General features: G+C 48.0%; 1 protein-coding gene across 1 annotated transcript in view; it reads right to left on the bottom strand.

Annotated features, from left to right (window-relative positions):
• The window catches only part of COPG2 (COPI coat complex subunit gamma 2), a 135,816-nt gene that overhangs the window by 26,868 nt on the left and 88,103 nt on the right, over window positions 1-20,845 (bottom strand). The window contains exons 13-20 of the mRNA XM_062199635.1: window positions 15,544-15,639; window positions 15,009-15,252; window positions 12,007-12,082; window positions 11,126-11,229; window positions 10,413-10,538; window positions 9,291-9,353; window positions 8,770-8,909; window positions 7,732-7,903 (exon numbers count right to left, since the gene is read on the bottom strand). Coding sequence (XP_062055619.1) covers window positions 7,732-7,903; window positions 8,770-8,909; window positions 9,291-9,353; window positions 10,413-10,538; window positions 11,126-11,229; window positions 12,007-12,082; window positions 15,009-15,252; window positions 15,544-15,639 — 1,021 coding nt within the window. The remainder of the gene's footprint in view (window positions 1-7,731; window positions 7,904-8,769; window positions 8,910-9,290; window positions 9,354-10,412; window positions 10,539-11,125; window positions 11,230-12,006; window positions 12,083-15,008; window positions 15,253-15,543; window positions 15,640-20,845) is intronic.

Here is a 20,845-nt window from a genome sequence, read left to right as displayed (position 1 = left end):
TGTGTCAGGTGGAGTTGGGCCGTGGGGGGCCTGAGAGAGAAGAGATTGGGCCAGGTGGGAGAGTCCAAGGCAGGTGCTCCCTCAGTACGCTGTCCCGGGTCGGGAAGAAAGGAGACATGAAAGGTCATGGCAGCGGGAAGGGGCTCACACCCTGAGGCCAGAGAGACGTGAGCAGGGGCTGCTGCCTGGAGCAGAGGGAGGCCATGGGCACAGTGCACCAGAGAGTCCCCCGCTCACGGTGGCAGGCAACTCGGGACAGGGCACTCACCGAGGGCACTACTGCCGCAGGTGGGCGCGGTACGACACACAGGAGAGCTACGGCACCAGTGGAGGAATGCAGGAGAAACAAACATCCCGGGCCCAGGAGGTGAGTGTGCAGTCCGCGCACAGGGTGACAGAGAGGAGGGCGTGCTGACAGCGGCGACCATGGGGCCAGGGAGGCAGGGCGAGGAGCAAGGAGGAGAAGGTGAACAGAATCCAGAAACTGTCCAGCACGTGGGGCACAGTACACGACAGAACGCATACAGGAGAAACACGGTGCAAGGCGGGCAAGAGGACGCGGAAGGGGGACAAGGCCCGGGGGATGTGGTCGTGGACCGAGGTGTGGCACCCTGGCAACGCCACGGCAGAAGAGCGCATGTTCAGAAGTGACTGGTGAGCTGGGCTCAGTTCAGCAAGTTGGGGACAGCGCAGCTGGCTTTGGTGACATCGGTAGGGAAGATCAGGAATGCACACGCTAGCACGGAAGAGATTCCCAGGTCTGTCCTTCAGGTGAAGGTGCACAGGAGCAACGGTGGGTGTTGCAAATAGAGGAGGGGCCCTTGGAGAGCGACAGAACAGCTGGGCCGTGGAACTCTGCATCCCCTGTGGACCTGGGTGCTGAGCGAAGTGCTGTGTGGCTTATGAGCTGGAGCGGGTGTTTGCTGGAAAAGCAAAGCAGCAGGAGGCTCTGCAGACGGCAAAGAATGTCACGAGTTTGTGGAGGGTCAAGCACTGTGGAGGGGCGAGTCTGGAAAGGGGGAAGACGGAGTCCAGCCTCCCAAATTAAGGGTGTTCGCAGTTCTCGGGGGGGGGGGAGTCAGTGGAATGGGTGGTATCAAGGTCAGTGTATAGGAGCAGAACACAGAACAGAGGCAAAAACCTGGTGGTCTGGGAAAGTTTCTCCTTAGAGAAGCCAACGTCTAGTGGTTTGGAGAAGTTGTTCCTTAGGGGAAAGCAGAGGCCAGCGTGACTCGGGGTAAAGGGAGGAAGCCGGGCAGCTGCTCACCGACACGACACCTGCACCTGCAGAGAGCACGCGCAGGTCACCGCAGGCCTTGGGATGGATTCATGCTGAGTGCAGCGTGCGGGGAGACGTGCTTGCGGACGGCAGAGCAGCCGTTAGGAACTAACGCAGAATGGACGTTTCAGAGCGACCCTTCAATGTGTGCTTCTGTTTTTCAAGGGTGCCGCAGTCAGACTCGCGAGGGAGGAGGGGTGGAAGTTCCAACCCAGCAAGGCCGCACAGGTTAGAAGGGTAAAGGTGAACTCACTAGCACACTGGCCCAGGGGATGCCCCTAGTGGAAGGAGTATGGTTGGGGGAGTTTGCTCTCTCAGGCCTCATCCATTTGACAGGGAGCAGGGAAAACGAGAGGAGAGTGGTCCCTACCTATGAAGGGGTCTTCAGATTTGAACACAGCAACCCTTAAAGTAGTGCAGCCACGAGTGACAGGAAGCAAGGGCCTTAAAGGAGCGTGGGGGGCAGGGGTCCTCTTGGGGGCAAAGGGAAGTGATGGGAGAGGAACCTGCGTAGGAGACAGGAAGAGGGAAGGATGGGAAAGGTTGGAATGGGAGAGCTAGAGGAAGGGGTGGCTGGAATTGATGGAAGATCCCGAGACGGGAGGGGATACTTCCAGAAGAGAAGGTAGCAAAGGGAGAGGCTGGAAAGAGCCTAGGCAGGAAGGGTGCTCCAAGAAGTGCACAACCCCACAGGGCCAAGAGGACTGCGTCTGGGAGTCACAGGCCGGCCAGGAAGCAAGGAGGGAGTAGGTCACGGGTGACAAGGATGCAGTACGACAGAAGGTCACCTAGAGCACGCAGAGTTGCAAAAGGTACCCCCTGAAAGACGGAGTGGACAGGAGACAGGCCAGGCAGGGGGAGGGGGAGGTCCCAGGGTAGGCAACTAGGTCAAGGTCACAGGCCTGGCTGGTGGTCTCGGCTCAGGGAGGCACAGGCGGTACAGGGCTGGGTTGTGATGGGCGGGAGGGGTGGGTGCTTGCAAAGCACTGAATGATGCTGGAAAGATGCAAGTCTGGGCCAGCCTCTTCACTACTGATCAAGCAGCAGAAGATTGGTGGTGGGAACAGGGGCGTGGATGGGGTTGGGGCTGACTGCGTTGGAGAGGAAGGCAAGGTTAGGAGCAGTGGGGGTTGGGGAAGGTGGCAGCCAATCAGTAGGATCGAGAGGACATGAGTTTGTGGACAGTCTGTGTCTGTGTTGAGGAGGACGAGTAAAGGCCCGGAGACCCCATATTCCACCTAGAGAGGCAAGAGAGGCAGTTCAGGTGAGGCGGGGAGGCAAAGGCTGCTTTAGAGGAAACAAGAGAAAAGAGGACCAAGGAGTTTTCTGCTGGGCTCAAAAATAGGAGTGGTAGGTGCTTAAGGAAAAGGGACAAGAGTGCGTGCCCAGAGGGACCAGGCTGGGGCCAAAGATGCTGACAGTGAACACCTGTGAGTCCAGTCAGCTGGCGGCACAGGGTTGGGGCCAGATGTGCAACAAAGAACAGTTCTCATTCAGAGGGGTGGGAGTGGCAAGGAGGGAATGGGGGGAGAGAGGAGGTTCCAAGCCCAGAGCACGGTGCCTGCAGCAGAGGGGAGCGCTGAGGTCCAGGGGTAGGAGAGCAAATGCGACAAGAGGGACACAGGGAGGGGAGGTGGTGTCCACGCAGTGACAACCCAGGTTGGGGTGGCCGTCACCTTCACCCCAGGGGGCTGCGGGCAGGGACCCAGGAGGCCTAGCTACACATGGGGTGGGGACAGAGTCCTGCTCACAGCAACTGAAACCCAAAGAGCCACAAACAGCACCAACACCCGACCCCAGAGGCTGAGTGCGACAGGCCGCCTGGGGGCCATGCACCCCGGGTGAGGGTCCTTGGTGGAGGGGAGAGCGGGGACAGGGGCAGAGCATGCTGGGAGCCGGGGCACCAGGAGGCATCAGAGTCCAGACTGTCATCAGATGCGGGGGAAAGGCCTGTGAGACAGGACGACGAGGCTGACAGCGAGCAAGTGGATGTAGCCTAGAGGCACCCGGGGTGGGGTGGGGGGGGGTGGGGGGGTGGGGGGGCTGAGTGGGCGATGAGGCTGAGATGGGCGTGTGGGTGAGGGCGGTGGTGGCTGTGCCTGGGAGGAGGCAGGGCTGAGGGGATGAGGACAGGGAGGGCAGCATCTTGATGAGGAGTGTGAGGAGGGAGAAGGTGGCATCCGTGTCAGGTGACGCTGGGCCATGGGGGCCTGAGAGAGAAGAGATTGGGCCCGGTGGGGGAGTCCGAGGCAGGTGCTCCCAGAGTGCATCTTCAAAGAGTGGGAAAGAAAGGCTCCACAGAAAAATGTGAGGTTGTGGGGAGGTGGAGGGAACCCTCAGCCGGGGCCGCAGGGGCCGCTGGCTGGGGTGCGTGGATGCAGTGGGGTCTGTGTGGCGCTGGCAGCAGGACAGGTGCAGGGATGGGTCTAGGAGGTGGCGACTTTGGGAGGCCGGCTGCATCGCTGCCTGGGGGTGGGGGCAGGGGGAGGTGTGATGGTTTTCTGTCCTGCAGGAGAGGAGGTGGCAGCAGGATTCGCCAACCTGGGCCCAGCAGTTCAGTGTGGGACAGGACGGGTGAGAGCATGACTGGGGGGTGAGGGTGGGGGGCTGTGGGTAAGAATACAAAGAAAGAGGAGATGTAACTTGAGAACTAAGAGGGAGAAGGCATGTTGAGAGGGACAGGGAATGACCTGTGCCAAGAAGGCATGGCAGTGACCACGAAGTAGGACAGGACTATGGGAATCGGATGGAGAAGCCCGTGGAGGCGGAGCAGATGGTGTGGGCCAGAGAACTGGGGAGCCAAAGAGCATCAGGAGGATAAAGGAGATGAGGCTGCAGAAGGCGAGCACCCAAGCGTCAGGGAAGGGTCTCGAAAGGGTTAACAAGACGGGTCCTGTAACCGTGTAAGCCTGTTCTAGAGTAGGAAGGCAAACAGCAAAGGCATATGGAAAGAAGCTGTCGGCTCTGCCATCTCATCAGGTGGTCAGAGAAGGCCTGATCACAAAGGCTCATTTCTGCGTGGCAGTGCCAATGGGGGCCCTCAATAGCAGTCCTCAGAAAGTCCCATGGCCTAGGCTGCAGGCGGGTGCGTTACCCGCCCGTTCTCAACACGGACAGCAGGTCAGGAAAGGAGCTCACACACACACACACACACTCACTCGGTGCGTCCACTCAGTGACGGAGTGAACAGTGCCTGAGAGGCGCCGGACAGGGGTTTTCCCTGAGGTGAAAAATTGAAAATGCATGGGTATACCACAGTGCAGTGACATTCTAGAGAGATGGGCTCATTAACTGAAGTCAGACCAAAGAGTGATGAATGGTCACATGACAGACAGTGCTTGTAATGAACAGAGAAAAGAAACTCGGTGATCTCGGTCTGGGCATCTTCTATGGAAGACTGTTTTCAACTGAGTGATTGGCATTTGTTGGAATGGGTTGAGAGGCTGAAAAATATGATGCAGTAAAGCCTAATGGTCCAATCATAAAAATGGCCCTTGGCTCTGAATGGTCTGCACAGGAGGTGGGACAGAGCGGTTAGACAGGGAGGGGCCTGCAGGGGCTCCCAGGGGGGACCTCCTGGTAGAGCGGCCCAGTAAGCACCCCGAGGAAGGAAAGCTGCTCACTGAGTGGATGTGACCCAGGAATGCCGCCTCGAATGCTCTTCTGACATAGTTCGGGTAAGTGAGGAATTCTTGGAGGAGAGGAGATCCACTTTTTCAACAAACTGCCCACATATCATGGTGTTTACTTAAAGCAAATTTTTTCCAGACAAGGTAGATTTTTGTGCATTTATAAATCAATGGGAGCAGCAAAGGTTCAGGATACCGTGGAAGGAAAGGCGAACTGAGGGGCCTGGAGGGCGAGTGTCTGTTGAACAGTGGGAAACTGGATGTGCTGACGAGGACAAGGGGGAGGAAGCGGAGAGTTTCCACATGAAACAGTGACAGCTTTGATTTATCAAATACCGTGTGCCTGGCGCCATGCTAATCATCTGATTTCATTTCATTTCATCTTTATAGATATCCTAACAGGTTGATACAAATCAAATAACTGGTCCAAGGTCCCAGGTAGCATGCAGCAGGCCAGGAATTCAAAGAGCTTTCTAAAGCCAGAATTCCTTGCTATTGTGCTCTGCTGTTTTCGAGCTAGAAAAGATCACGACCTGGTTTCCCCTGTGGCTACCAGGAAAGCTGTTCTGAGAGCAGCCCTGCAGGGGCAGTGCAGAGGTCCTGAGGTGCTGGCTAGAAGGGGAAACGCGAAACAGAGAGAAAGGGGGACGACTCCTGTTACCATCTATGCTCTGGTATTTCACTTCTTCCACTGCAAAGCTAACCCTTTTTATTGGCCACAGATGACAAATTTTAGATTTCTGACTAAAACTAAAGAATAGAAAGGAGTTTGTTTGTAAACAGCTATCGGACGGGTGAGATATAAATTAACGGGTAACCAAAGTTTATAAGTCCCAGTTTTGAAACACAATTCTACTTTTTTCCTCCGAGACGCACAGACAAGAGCTGGTAACTACATTCTGGCAATGATCAGGAAACTTTTGAGTTTAACATAAAATTCTCTAAACACCAAATTTTTATATAAAACTCAACCGTCAAGCAAAAGAGTCCATAGCCAGCAGACCAAAGGTTGAAACCTCTGGGCTAATTTCTAAGAACTGTTTTAGAAAGAAGAGGGGCGAGAACATCTCCTCTATTCTTCCTCTCATGGTGGACATGTTTTCTGTTGTTGCTGTTTTCCTAGAGTATAGTAATCTATGTAACTTCTGTAATTTCAGTATTGTTGTTTTGTGCATTTTAGTATTGTACAACTGCATTGGTTGGGTTCTGTTACTGCCGCTCCCTGGGCTGTGAGTACCTGAGTTATCCATTATCAAAGTGAACCTGGGGGAGGGAATGTTCTTCAGTGGGTTCAGCAGTTTACCTCCCTCTGAATTCAGTAGTGGCATCCCCTAAAAAACAAACTTAAATAGGGGGAGCAATTTTTTCAAAAGGTGAGATGGCTGCAAGAAAAAGTAGAGCATCTCCCAGGATGATGGCAGAAGCCACGGGGCTACATTAAGGCTGAGCCTAGGTACTAATTTGGAACAAGGGTAAAGAAAAGTAGCTTCACCTAAGTGTTCGGCCAGCTTCATTGCTGGCCCATGGGCACCCTTCAGACAAATCTAATGAGAGAGAAACAGACCTGGAAAGAAAGTGAAGGTACAAGGAAAAGGAACTAGAAAAACCGCACAAAGGGCTAAAGGAGGTAGTTAAAGGTTAAAGCCAGGTGGCCTAAATAAAGCTCACAGGAGAAATACTGGAGGCTGGATAGGAAAGTGCCTTCCCACCCCGGGGGCTATGGAGCCAGGGCAACTGCAGAGCAGACATGCAGTTCCAACCAGGGCCGGAGGGGCCGCCCTGGGATTCAGACTCAGCAATGGTGCCAACTTGAATCTACCTCGTGCTGGAGTCTGAGCAGCCTGGCCCATGACCCCATCCAGACAAGACTGGGCAGGGGCTCCCAGGAACCCACACCGAAGAAGAGAGTCAGGAGAGGGCCAAAAGAAGGCAGGCTAAGCCCCAGATGTCACGGAATGCTGACCAGGGAAAATGACTTACTCGAACTTTTTTGATTTCTTGTAACTCTGTAACTTCCCCAGTGTTTGTTAATTTTGTTAACCTCCAATTTTCCTGTACTTATTAGAAGTAAATTGTTCAAAATATAAATGTGACATGTGTGCTTATTTCTATGAAAACTGTGTAATGCTTGTGTTTTGCAGTGAATGTGGGAACAGAAGATGGGGTAAAGAAATCAAGCACAACAAATATCTGACATACATGAAAGACAGATCAAAGACCTTCCCAAATCCCCAGATTCGTAAATGCTGCCCTCGGCACTAGCAGCTGGCTCTCTTTTAGCAGCACTCCCCCTCCCCACCCCGACTGGGTAGCATCAAGCAGAGAAAGACAGCATTTCTCACGGCTGCACACACACGGTGGCCACGCCTGCACTGGGTGCTCAGTCACCAGCCTGATGCCACAAGCCCTTCACAAACTATGTGTTTTTACATTGCCAATAATTTACTAAACGTTGAGGTTTTCCTAGATGCACTGAAGGAAACAGGCCAGGATCCTTCAAGGAGCCATGAGGGGCACAAACCTTCATCAGTGGTTTTGATGTTCCAACAGAAAGCCCAAGTTCCTTTTCTGGACTACCACTGTATACATTCAGTTTCACTTTTAAGATTAAACATTCAGCAAATTTTACTCAGACTTAGTTTTTAAAGTTAATATTCCCTCCAGTTTTACAAGCGTACATGTGTACACACACACCATCACTACACTAAATTCTGGAAAAGAACTGTATTCTTGACGCCTGAGCATGTGTCCCCACATTCTAAGAGCTTAAGAAGTATGGCATTCTTAACCACAGAAGTATCTCCTCCCCTCTGGGGTTAGTACCTGCTGTGGGGTCGTCATCAGGCAAACGGACGAGGGTGTAACATATTCCTGGTTGGTTGTAAGGGAGGCTGGCGGCTGGAATACAACACAGCACCTCACAGGAGTCCGACGGTTCCATCTGCACTGTTACCTTCTCCAGTAGCTGGTCATTGAGAGTATTGGTGCAGTCAAACTGAAAAGTCGGCAGATGGAAAAGGTATGAAGAAAAGAGATGACTCCACTAGTAACCTATGGCTTGGCTCTGGAGCCCCCTATACCTTCTCTCTCTAAGTTACACAGTGGGGGGCTGGCACTGTGGCACAGATGCTTGGCATCCCATATCAGAGCACTGATTCAAGTCCCAGCTGCTCCACTTCCGATCCAGCTCTCTACTAATGCACCTGGGAAAGCCACGGAAGGTGGCCCAAGTAGCTGGGCTCCTACAACCCACATGGGAGACCAGGATGGAGTCCCAAGCTCCTGGCTTTGGCCTAGCTCAACCCCATCCCTTGTTGTCATTAGGGGAGTAAACCAGCAGATGGAAGATTTTTCTGTCTAGCCCTCTCTGTCACTCTGCCTTTCAAGTAAATAAAAATTAATCTTTAAAAAAAAAAAAGTGGAAAATAAGTTGTACTATGGGTCTCTCTGAAGATTTCCTGTAGGTAACATGAATAGTCTTAGTCTCGAGGTCTTTTCCTTTACCTTATTCATCAGTTTCTCCTCCCTGAGATTGAGCTTAACTTAAAGACAAATCTGATGCCCAACAGTAAGTTCTTTGATCAATCCATTTGATTTGCCCTGATATAAAATGATGATTTTTAAAATAGGTTATACTTTGTTATCCAACATCAGACATTTCTGGTCTATGTCCTCTTGGATTTTAGCCATTACGAGTTACCCATCATATGAAGCAATCTCTGGTGTTAAGTAAATATGAGATGCTGCCAAGTTAATTCTCTACAAAAGGAACTAGAATCATAAATCCAAAGAGAGTGACACATGTCTCACAGCTTACCAGTCTACACTGGGTCCCTATAGGAGCCCAGGGCAGCTTCTCACCTGGAACACGATGTGGTTGGTGAAGATGTGCTTGATACAGCGAACAAAATACTCTGTCTCTGCTTCTGTCAGCTGAACAGGGTCAGAGGACTTGAACAAGGGCCCTATGTTCATAAACTCGGGAATGGCAGCCAGTTGTTCTATCATGAAGAAAGGAAAGACAAGTCAGAAAAAGGCAGGAAATTTACTCTGGATGCCTAAAACGCTTTAGCTTCCATCGCCTCACTGTAGCTGAACACTCTACTCGGATGTCCCCAAGCTGCAGATAAAGAACCTGTTTAAGTACAGGAGTTTATACACTGAATTACTAAAAGAAAAAACACTAAATTCCCAGTTTCTAGGAATTTGAGTTCCCTGTTCAGCAACAAGATACATATAAAAAACCAATAAGTTAGCAAGTCCTCCATGGAACTCAGTAGCCTCAGCAGCTATAACATAGGATTTTCTGCCATGTAGGGAAGACCTTACTATATTGACAGTGCCTAGGCGCAGGATCAATGTTTCTACTCATCAAATCCTACCTTGGAAAATGTCTTGTCTGGAAGGAGCCAACTTCTCGGGCTTCGTAGCCACAAGTGTGATTTCTATAAAACACAGATCGGAGCAATCAAGTGACCAGCACAGACTATGCAATGAGTAGACGCTTCCTGCAGACACACACTGAGCTGTCACTGATTCATACCAATAGGGTCTGTGTCAAATGGTGGGGGGAGGGGCACATTCAAATTAAAACGTATTCAGTGAGCATGTGTTTTGAAATAATGAAGCAAGTCCTAACATAGATTTTGCTTTAAATGGACTGGCACATTCAAAAACAAATACTCATAAAAGGAGGAACAATTTATAAAACAAATATTTTCAGGATCAAAATAGGAAATATCACTGTATAGAATCAAAAGAAAAACTGAAAATGCTGAAAATTAAACATAAGCTCTATCATTCCCAGTTCTGTATTCTAACCACTAAACACTTTCTTCCTTCCTCTTTGTGTTAAAGTCAGATATTTGTCCTATACCTTTGAAAACCATCTCTAATAGCAAAATTAACTAAGAAAATGAAATAGGAGGGGACAGCACAATTACTGCTGAGACACACAGTGGCAACTGGCGTCTAATGCTCTACCGCTACATTCAGAAAAGGAAAAAACTTCCAATTTGGGACACTCTTCATATTCTCACTTTTAAGCAAAAATCAGGAGATTAAAGAAAAACCTAATAAAGTCATCTTAGACTTAAAATATTTGGGAATGAGGCTGGCATGGTGGTGCAGCAGGTTAATCTGCCACTTGTGACACATGTATCCTATATTGGAATGCTGGTTCGAGTCCCAGCTGCTCCACTTCCAGTTCCCTGCCTGAGAAGGAAGCAGAAGATGACCCCAGTGCTTAGACCTCGCCACCCATGTAGGATGAAGTTCATTGCTCTAGCTTCACCATGGCCCAGAACTGACTCTTGTGGCCATTTGGAGAACGAACCAGTGGATGGAGAATCTCTCTCTCTCTCTCTCTCTCATTCTGCTTTTCAAATAAATCTTTAAAAAAAATTTTGGGAGTGACAATAAAAATAAGTATTGAAGAAAATATGCTAATATTTGAAAGGCTGCTCACACACAGGAAACCTAGCCGAGTTGACTGTCCTCATTACCTGCCTTCTGTTCAAAGACAGGAGCCATGGCAAGAGGAACTGATTTCATGTCGAAGGGTTTTTCTGAAGGTTCCAGCGTGTACTGGTGTAAAGCCTTCTCCATCCCTGGTACAGACACCGTCAGACCTGTGGAAAACAGAGAAGTTAGCATGATAGCCTCCTGTCAATCCTTGGATACAGACAGGCCTAAATCTGTAATATTAGCTTTCTGAACAAAGAGCAAAGGACAGCTATAGGTTTTATAACCCAAATAATTAAAAATAAAGGCTATTGTATAAGGCTGCTATATAAACTGTCTTATTTCATCCAAGGAAACATGGTAACAGAGCATAAAAATTTTCAACCAAGTGTAAGCACCGCCCAGAAAAGAACATCAGTGAGCCATGTGGGGGCAATGATAGTGTAAGAAAAGGGAAAAAGTTAACCCATCCAAGGGGAACTTCAGGGAGCACCGGAAGCAGCAATACTCTTTAGGCTCTTTTGTACTTTAGGACATAAATCCTTATAGATTGTTTCATACGAATTACCAATAGCAAATGAGAAAATACCCTTGTGAGCACAGGTTTCTCTAGAAATGGAAGTACACCCAAAGACAAAATACCAAGCATTTGCCTAGCGGAGTAAACTCATTCGCAAACCACCGTGAAATATGCTTCCAAAACACCACTAGGGGAACAAAAGTATACTTATGTCGAGTCGTGGCTTTCACTGACCATTGAAGATGTATGTGGCATTGAGAGCCATCTGCTTCTGCTGTAGCACGTTCAGATAGAAGGTGGCTCTGTCCCGTACCTCATCATCAGTATCCATCATGCACCTGCCAGGGAGAACGAGCATGGCACAGCACCCTCCAGACAGGTGAGGTCCTCTGATACCACCTCTAGAAGAGACTTCAACGGCAGCCAACACTGGCTCCTGCACGCTCCACAAATCTTGAGCACTGTTCTGAATTACTAAAAAAATTGTTACCATGAACAGAAGCACGTATGTAAGCAGGCACTGGAATAACTAGGAGCACAGTAACAGGAAATAGCAGCTGGGAGTCCATCTGACTCCAGCCACATGGCCCTGATGGAAACTTCAGATTCCTCTATAGATAAGAAATGGGAATATCACTTTCCAACGATACTAAAAAGATATACAGCATCCAGAACCCAAAAGCATTTTTTTTTTACCAGCCAGCTTTTAGCCTGTGATTTATCTGCTTTAATTACAAGATCCTATCGCAGAGTATTTACTAAAGCCAGGCTTTCCCCCACTGACTAGCGAATCATACAGATCACAAAAAGCTACTATTTTCAACTCTGTATGATGACTTGCTTAAGATCTCTTTGAAGTTAAGCCTCTGTTTTACAAATTTATGTACATGTATTTAAGTCAGTTTCCCAAAATAATGTAAGAGAAATCCAAAGACAAATTTTGGCATGTACCTAGCACATACATAATTACTAGGGAGAGAAAGGATATGTCATCTGCCCCTGACTTACTCCATCAGCTCCATACTTAGGCCCTGCAACGCATCCAATATGGTGCCTTGAGGTCTTTGTAGAATTCTTATCATTTTTTTTTTTTTTAAATACAGTCTTTTACTTACCTCTGTAAGAGTACAAGGATGCTTGGGAGAAGATTCTCATTCTGAGCCCCAAATTTTGCCAAAGCACTGACAGCAGCTACAATGAAGCGTACATGCAGGAGCGTAAGTACTAGTTTCTCAGAGTTAGGCCATAGCATTTAAAAGATTTACAGGAGCATCCCATGTTTGCTGGAGGTAAATGCTCTTGTTTTACTGAATGTTTCCTGACCTTTGACACACTTAAGCATAAATAGAATTTTGCAGGCCCAAGAAAGCTCTCAATAGAAAATACTCCTCCATGCACTGAGGAAAAAGCAGCACATATATTTTCTGTATGAGCTACACTGCCATCCCACCATCCCCATTTATAAATCATTTGATGTTATCAAGCTCTAAAGGCAAACAACTAGCCCCAGGCATACCAAGAACATCCATTACTAACATTCCTCTCATTCAACAAAGATTCACTGCTCATCTAATTTTGTCAGGAATTGTGCTAGATACCAGGGATAGAAAGGTAAAATGGTGTCTGACCTCAAAGAGTAATATTCTAGTGCAAAAGGCAGGTAAAGAGATAATTACAAAACGGCACAGGAAGTCCAGGGTAGAACTATATCCAGGATGCTATGTGAGTGAACGGAAGAGAATTAAAATCAGAATTGGGGGTGGAAAAGTAAGATGGGAAGCTGCTACTTCTTTGCACTAAAATTTGAAGAACAAGCAGAGTTAGCCAGAGGGAAAAGTCAGAGTAAGGATATTTGAGGCAGGAGCCCGGCAAGTCCGAACACCTCTGCTCAGAGCAGACAGCATGAGCTGTGACTGCACAGGCTGCGTGCAGCAGAGGGAGACTAGAGGTGAGACAGAAACAGGGTGTGCTTAACCCCAGTCATTATTAACTACGGGACAGGCTGTGTATTTGAAGTATTTTATTCTGCATATCACTGAAAATGGACTGGGATATTTGTGAGAGCAGAAGCAGCCCCATGGGCCAGGCACTCGAAGGCTGACAGCCCACGTCAGCACCAGGATACAGAGCAGAGATGACAGTGCTAAGGGGACAGAGTCGACAGCTTTGCTAAAGATCAGAAGGGAGGCCGGTGCCGTGGCTCAACAGGCTAATCCTCCGCCTTGCGGCGCCGGCACACCGGGTTCTAGTCCCGGTTGGGGCGCCGGATTCTATCCCGGTTGCCCCTCTTCCAGGCCAGCTCTCTGCTGTGGCCCGGGAAGGCAGTGGAGGATGGCCCAAGTGCTTGGGCCCTGCACCCCATGGGAGACCAGGAGAAGCACCTGGCTCCTGCCTTCGGATCAGTGCAGTGCGCCAGCCACAGTGGCCATTGGAGGGTGAAACAACGGCAAAAAGGAAGACCTTTCTGTCTCTCTCTATCCACTCTGCCTTGTCAAAAAAAAAAAAAAAAAAAAAAAAAAAAAAAATCAGAAGGGCGCTGTGAAACAGTGGGTAAGTTTCTCAGTGGATAGAACGGTGAGGATTATGGCTTGGCTTAGACTGAATTTGAGGTGCCTTCAGTAGTTGGAAATACAAATCCAGGACACTACTGGAATGTCACAGCATATTAGCACAGTCTGAAAACAGCACCAGGAATAAAATGTAACAAAATCTTAAAGACAACTAAATAACCTAAGGGAACAGCCTGGGAAGAGAATCTCCATATGTACAACAGGAATGACAGAAAAGTACAGGCTCCTAGGGAAACCAGGGGACAAGGTTTTACGGAGTGTCTAGTCAACAGTACCTAGAAAACTGACCAAGAGGGGAACAAAAATAAGAACTTTAAAGTGTCTGGCTTAATTTCCCACTAATTTGTAAGTAATAATAATAATAATAATAATAATAATAATAATAATAAAAACAGCTTCAGAGGATTTTTAAAGGGAAGGGCCAGATTGTATTGAATTGAGGAGAGTAAGTCAACTTCAAGTTTATCTCAGAGGGAAAAGAGCAGTCAGTAGTTAATGAGAAATAAACACTCACATGAGGGTTTACTTTACAAACACCTGAAAGGCAAAGACGCAGACAGACATAGGGAGATCTCCCATCCAGTGGCTCACTCCCAAGATGCTCACAACAGCCTCCAAGCCAGGATAAAGGAACTCAGTCCTGGTCTCTCACAGGCGGCAGGATCCCAAGTCTCTGAGCCTGCTGTCTGTCAGCGTGTGCAAGAACAGGAAGCTGGAAGTGGAGGTGGAACTGGCACTTGAAGCCAGGCCCTCTGATCAGAACGCAGGCATCCCCAGCTGGGACCTAACTCCCTGTGCCACAACCCTGCCCCTGGGTTACATTTTTCATGGGAATTTGACCGGTTCATATGCTAAGTGGGAAGGAGTGATTTCCGCGGAAGAGTACTTTAAAAAAATAAATACACACACAAATTCGACATCTGGAAAGCCAAGGGTTCTTTATCTCTAATATAAGGCAAAAATCAGGATGGGCACTGTAGTATAAATAACTATATGCCTGGGGCCTGCCTGTGGCACAGCGGGTGAAGCCGCCAGCGGCAGTGCTGGCATCCCATATGGGCGCTAGTTCGAGACCCAGCTGCTCCACTTCCCAACGAGCTCTCTGCTATGGCCTGGGAAAGCAGTAGAAAGATGGCCCAAGTCCCTGGGTCCCTGTACCCACGTGGGAGACCAGGAGGAAGCTCCTGGCTCCTGGCTTCAGATCAACACAGCACCGGCTGTTGCAGCCAACAGGGGAGTGAACCAGTGGATGGAAGACAGACCTCCCTCCCTCCCTCCCTCCCTCCCTCCCTCTCTCTCTCTCTCTCTCTCTCTTCTTTCTCTCTCTCTCTCTCTTTGCCTCGCCTCCTCTGGGTAACTCTGACTTTCAAATAAATAAATAAATATTTAAAAGAAAAAAAATTATATATCTAGGCCCTAAGTTTGCTCCGAGATGCTATTGTCAAACAGCTCTAGCAACTGGATTTCCCAATGTCATTACCATCCTTTTGAGTTCAGCATTTCAGAAGATCAACAGTTACTTCACTATCAGTGTTCCGATGACTCACCAGCTCTGACAGCCTCATTCTCCAGGACAACCCGGTTAAAAATAAAGCGGATGTACTTGGAGGGGATGGGGGTTCTGGGGCCCTCTTTGCCCAACAAGTGTAGAATCTTGGTGGCCAGAACAGTGTGTTCGCAGTCCTCAATGAATTCACACAGGTGGGCCAGCCCTGCCTCTTTACTCTCAGGGTTCTCTTCCACAATGCTGATAATGCAGTCCACGATGGCCCGCTTGTATTCAAAGCCTCCCTGGCAGAAGGGAAGAGGAGACTGTCATTCACTCTAAGGACACTTTTTAGAGGAATGCTTACACTCCAAGGCTCACGCTGACCAAACTCAAATCTCATTTCTCTCCCTGAATGAAAGAAACAAGCAAAGCAATACGATGTCTAGTAATGACAAAACAGCAACCAGAATTAAGGCTACTACTTGAGCGGCATGGTGAGATCGTGAAGAAATGTACTTAAAACACTGTACAATCTGACAGCAATCTTAAGACTCTGAGAGTCACTTCCCATGGTCGTAAAGCAGTGTACCTACATCATCGCGAAGCATGTTGGACAGGAAGGTCATCATGACGCTGTGCTTCCGAGGGTACTTCTGGCAGAGGGCACTGATTGCTTGTACGACCACCACCTGCGGGAAGGGGTGCAGAACACGCAAGTCTGTAGTCACTGTTCAACCACCACTTATGAAAACAAACACAGAACAGACATTCACCTTTGTAACTCGAGCTGCTAAACATACTTTGCCCATTATTTGCTATAAGCCAAGAAGGCACTCTAACCTAAAATGACAGTGATGGTTCTTCACGAAAGATAAGCAAGAAGATAAGACCCACCCAAAAGAAAATTAAAAATGAAGTTTATTATATTAAAGAGATCCCATGTCTCTGCCCCAAGCACACAAGTGTAGAAAACTTCTTAAAGTGAACAGTAAATATACAAAGCCTGAATGGACTGACATTCACAGAAATACAGAAAGCTACAAGGAATTACTTCACAAAATGGTTTTTAGCCACAACTTAAAGAACATTGTCAAAGGGGGTGAGGGCTATGAGATTTTACGCTCCTCCTAGTTAATAAATTTACCAGCCAAAATTTCATGGATGCTGGGTCAGAGATGAGAGACAGCTAACCAGAGCAACAGCAGGAGCCAGAGGAGCAGCCTTTGGGGCTGGTTTCCAGAAGCCAGGCAGCCTGTGGCTCTGCAGGGGGCTGCATCACTGGTAAGAACCCTGCGGAGCGCCACAGGTGTGTCCACCGTGGGCAGCAGGCACGGCTCTCCTCTGTTCTGAAGGACATTACTAGCTACGGAGCGTGTTTGCGTCTGCTCCGGAGGCAGCACTGTTTCTTCTGAGCTAAAGAACCCGCCCTTTACTTCAGGGAGACTCTCTCTGCTAAGGCCAGAACACACCTTGTACTACACCGAGGGAGCAGGGCGGGGAGGGCAGGAAATAAAGGACAGTCAGTGCCTAACGTGCAAGATCTGCAGAAATGCAGAGACCCCTGGAGAACTGAGAATTCTCTCCCAGCGACCAGAGAGCCACACAGCCAAGCACAGTGTCTCAAAGCACACATCATGAAACAAAATGTTCATAATCTTTTCAGGAAGCAATGACACCTAAACCTAATAAAGATGGCATTTATACACAGAAAGAAAAATTACAGACTGAAAAAATGTATAAATATTAATGTGAAAAGTCCAAGCAATAGATCAGCTAACAAACTCCAACACGACAGTTAGAAAATAATATACTATGATGATGATTTATATCAAAATTACAAGGATGGTCAACATTAGAAAACTGATTAATATTATTTATCATATTAATTAGTCCAAACAGGCTAATTATATCCAAAATGCTGAAAAGGCTTTGGTAAAATCTAACACCCAATCCTAATAATAATTCTTAAAAGTAGAAATATGGATGGATAATTCCATAAGATAAAGTATATAATATATATGTATGTGTGTGTGTGTGTGTGTATACTAATGCTAGCATATTACTTTATAGGGAACACCAAGAGGCACTTCTTAAGGTTGGAAATAGTGCAAGGATGCCACTAGTATTTAACAGTGTTCTGGAGATGTTAGTCAATTCAAGTACAGAAAAAAAGTTAGAGGAACAAGTAACAGAAAAAAAACCCTGTATTTTCAGATGACATGAAAACCCTAGAGAATCAATGATAAAACTAAATAATTCAGCAAGGTAGCAGGATATAAAATTAACATACAAAAGCACTAACATTCACATACATGAATCATACAAGTTAGAAGATACAGTGGCTTAAATACACATAATCACAGCAAAAACACTTAGGAATAAGTATTTAGAAAACACTCAAAACCAATATAAAGATAGTGTAAAACGTCCTTCAAAGGCACAAAACTAGATCTGAACAGATTAAGACACCTTGGGAACACGCTCTGTGTGCAATGGGTTAAGCCGCCACCTGGGACACCTGCACCCCCGCTGGCGTGCTGGTCTGAGTCTCCACCATTCTGCTTCCAATCCAGCTTTCTGCTATTGCACCTAGAAAGGCAGTGGATGCTGGTCACGGACTAGGGCTCCTGCCACACACCTGGGAGACCAGGACGGAGCTCCTGGCTCCTGGCTTCAGCTTGGCTCCTCCCTGGCTACTGCAGGCATTTGAGGAGTGAGCCAGCACCTGGAAGATACCCTACCCCAATCTCTCTCTCTGCCTTTCAAATAAATAAATAAATAAATAAATAAATAAATAAATAAATAAATAATTCATATTACAACCACACTGAAATAGTATTTTTTACCAAAAAGATGGCAAAACATCCACAGCTTAATAATATACACTACTATGGGAAAACCGCCTCTCTTCATACATCACGGGTAGAACTTGGCATTCTCTACAAACTACTTATTTATCTTTCAACCTAGCACATGGACTCAAAGGAAATTGCTATGAGGATATACCACCACTGTTTTAGAAGAAAACACACACACGGTACCCACACCAGCATTACTGACAACCACAGAATGTTTACTAAACGACATCACATATACCTGCCGGGGTCCTGTGCAGCTGTGGAACCAATGAGAATATCCCTGTGAACTGAATATAGTGATTTCTGGTATAAACTATTGGTGCTGAAAGGGCAAAGTGCAAAAGAGCACATATAGGATGCTCTCTTCCATTGACAGAAGAAAATAAGAAACACACAAGTGTCTCTTACGCCTTACAAACCCAAGAACAGCAGAGCTGGTCACTTAGGAGAGTGCTGGAAGAGCTACGAGAGAAAGCAATGCTTCCTAAATATACTTCTTTGTATCGTTCTGACTTCTGGAATCATTATAAAGGTCTACACATCAAAAAATATTACACTGGAAGTTAAAACTATAACAGTGATTATGAGAGGCTGGAGAGGCAAGCGGGGAAGCAGAGATGGGCAGAGAGGCTGATTAGCAGGGGATTAAATTATAGCTACACAGGAGTAAGAAATTTGGGGCCAACACTGTGGCACAGTGGGAAAAGCTGCCGCCTGTGATGCTGGCATCCCATATGGCCACTGGATCAAGTCCCGGCTGCTCCACTTCCAATCCAGCTCCCTGCTAATGGCCTGGAAAAGCAGCGAGGATGGCCCAAGTACTTGTGCCCCTGCACCTATGTGAGAGACCCGGATGAAGCTCCTGGCTCCTGCCTTTGGCCTGGACCAGTCCTGGCTGTTGCCGCCATCTAGGGAGTGAATCAGTGGATGGAAAATCTCTCCGTTTCTGTCTCTCCTTCTCTCTGTAACTCTGCCTTTCAAATAAATAAATAAATCTTTAAAAAATAAAGACATTCTAGCATTCTAATACACAGCAGGGTGACTAATGATGTCGTATACTGTCTGCCTCTCTAAGACAAAGCATCTGGAAGACAGGCTTTTGGGTGTTTTCACCATAAAGAAATGTTACATGTTTGAAGAGATGGACACACTCACCTCACCCTGACTTCACACTGATGTCACACAATGTACACATGTATCTAAAGATCACACGGTGTCCCATTAATAAATACACGTAAACATGACTAACACACTCAAACCACCATGCTGAAGTGGTTCTGCTCTCATGTGTTTAGATCTGCAATCCATCTGGAAATGATTAATGTGCACGGTTTCAGGGTGAAAGCAACCTGAAACAAATGACTCTGGTCAGATTTCCGAAGATTCATATAAGCTGCACTGAAAAGTATAAAAGAAGAGAATGAACCCAAATAACCCAGTCAGTACTCAACTACTCTATGTGTACAGACATTAGAAGATCACTTTGTACATGTAGTTCTTTGCATACTCTACACACATGAGACAGCAACAGAAACTAAGCTGAAATACACTGGGCTCACCAATATCCCAGTTAGACGTCTCAGTACTCTGCCAGGTGAGGGAAATTATCACTTCCACAGTTCAGCTAAAGAAGCTGAGGCAGCAAGAATTTGTGTGACTCACCTGAAGTCACATATCTAACACGTGTCTCAGATTTTAAACCCAGAGATTTTAAAAAAGATTTATTTAGTTATTTATTTGAATGTCAGAGTTCTAGAGAGAGAATGAGAGACAGAGAGGTCTTCCATCCGCTGGTTCACTCCCTAGATGGCCACAACTCAGCCAGGATGAAGCCTGGAGACAGGAGCTTCATGAGGGTCCCCTACATGGATGTCAGAGACACCTGGGCCATCCTCCACTGCTTCCCAGGCACATTAGCAGGGGGCTGGATTGGAAGTGGGGCAGCCAGACACGACCCAGTGCCCGTATGGGATGCCGACATCACAGGGGGTTTTACCTGCCACGCCACGGCGCCGGCCTCCAAAGCCAGAGGTTATGACTCTAGAGGTCATTCTCTTAACGACCACAAACCACTTTCCAACTCCTGACTCAACTGCTTGCAGGTGTGCATTTTTCTTTGAAGTAGACTGAGGAGTGAGACTGTTGAGATTCATGTAGATTGAGGAGATACTGTCAGTTTTCCAAAATGTCTGCAGTAACGTAACACTCCCACTCAGGGTACACTGCGTCCCCACTCACAATACACGGCGTGGGCAACTGCACACAGCCTGGATAGCCTAACACTCCCACTCAGGGTACACTGCGTCCCCACTCACAGTACACGGCGTGGGCGACTGCACACAGCCTGGGTAACCTAACACTCCCACTCGGTACTGGGCGTGGGCGACTGCACACAGCCTGGATAACCTAACACTCCCACTCAGGACTGGGCATGGGCGACTGCACACAGCCTGGATAACCTAACACTCCCACTCAGGACTGGGCGTGGGCGATTGCACACAGCCTGGATAACCTAACACTCCCACTCGGTACTGGGCGTGGGCAACTGCACACAGCCTGGATAGCCTAACACTCCCACTCGGTACTGGGCGTGGGCGACTGCACACAGCCTGGATAACCTAACACTCCCACTCAGGACTGGGCGTGGGCGACTGCACACAGCCTGGATACCCTAACACTCCCACTTGGGACTGGGCGTGGGCAACAGGACACAGCCTGGATAACCTAACACTCCCACTCAGGGTACACTGCGTCCCCACTCACAGTACATGGCGTGGGCAACTGCACACAGCCTGGATAACCTAACACTCCCACTCAGGACTGGGCGTAGGCGACTGCACACAGCCTGGATAACCTAACACTCCCACTCAGGACTGGGCGTGGGCGATTGCACACAGCCTGGATAACCTAACACTCCCACTCGGTACTGGGCGTGGGCGACTGCACACAGCCTGGATAACCTAACACTCCCACTCAGGACTGGGCGTGGGCGACTGCACACAGCCTGGATAACCTAACACTCCCACTCAGGACTGGG

Source organism: Lepus europaeus, chromosome 1, assembly GCF_033115175.1.
Source record: "Lepus europaeus isolate LE1 chromosome 1, mLepTim1.pri, whole genome shotgun sequence".
NCBI lineage: Eukaryota > Metazoa > Chordata > Mammalia > Lagomorpha > Leporidae > Lepus > Lepus europaeus.
Note: the sequence above shows the minus strand (reverse complement) of the source record. Positions and strands in the feature narration are given on the sequence as shown.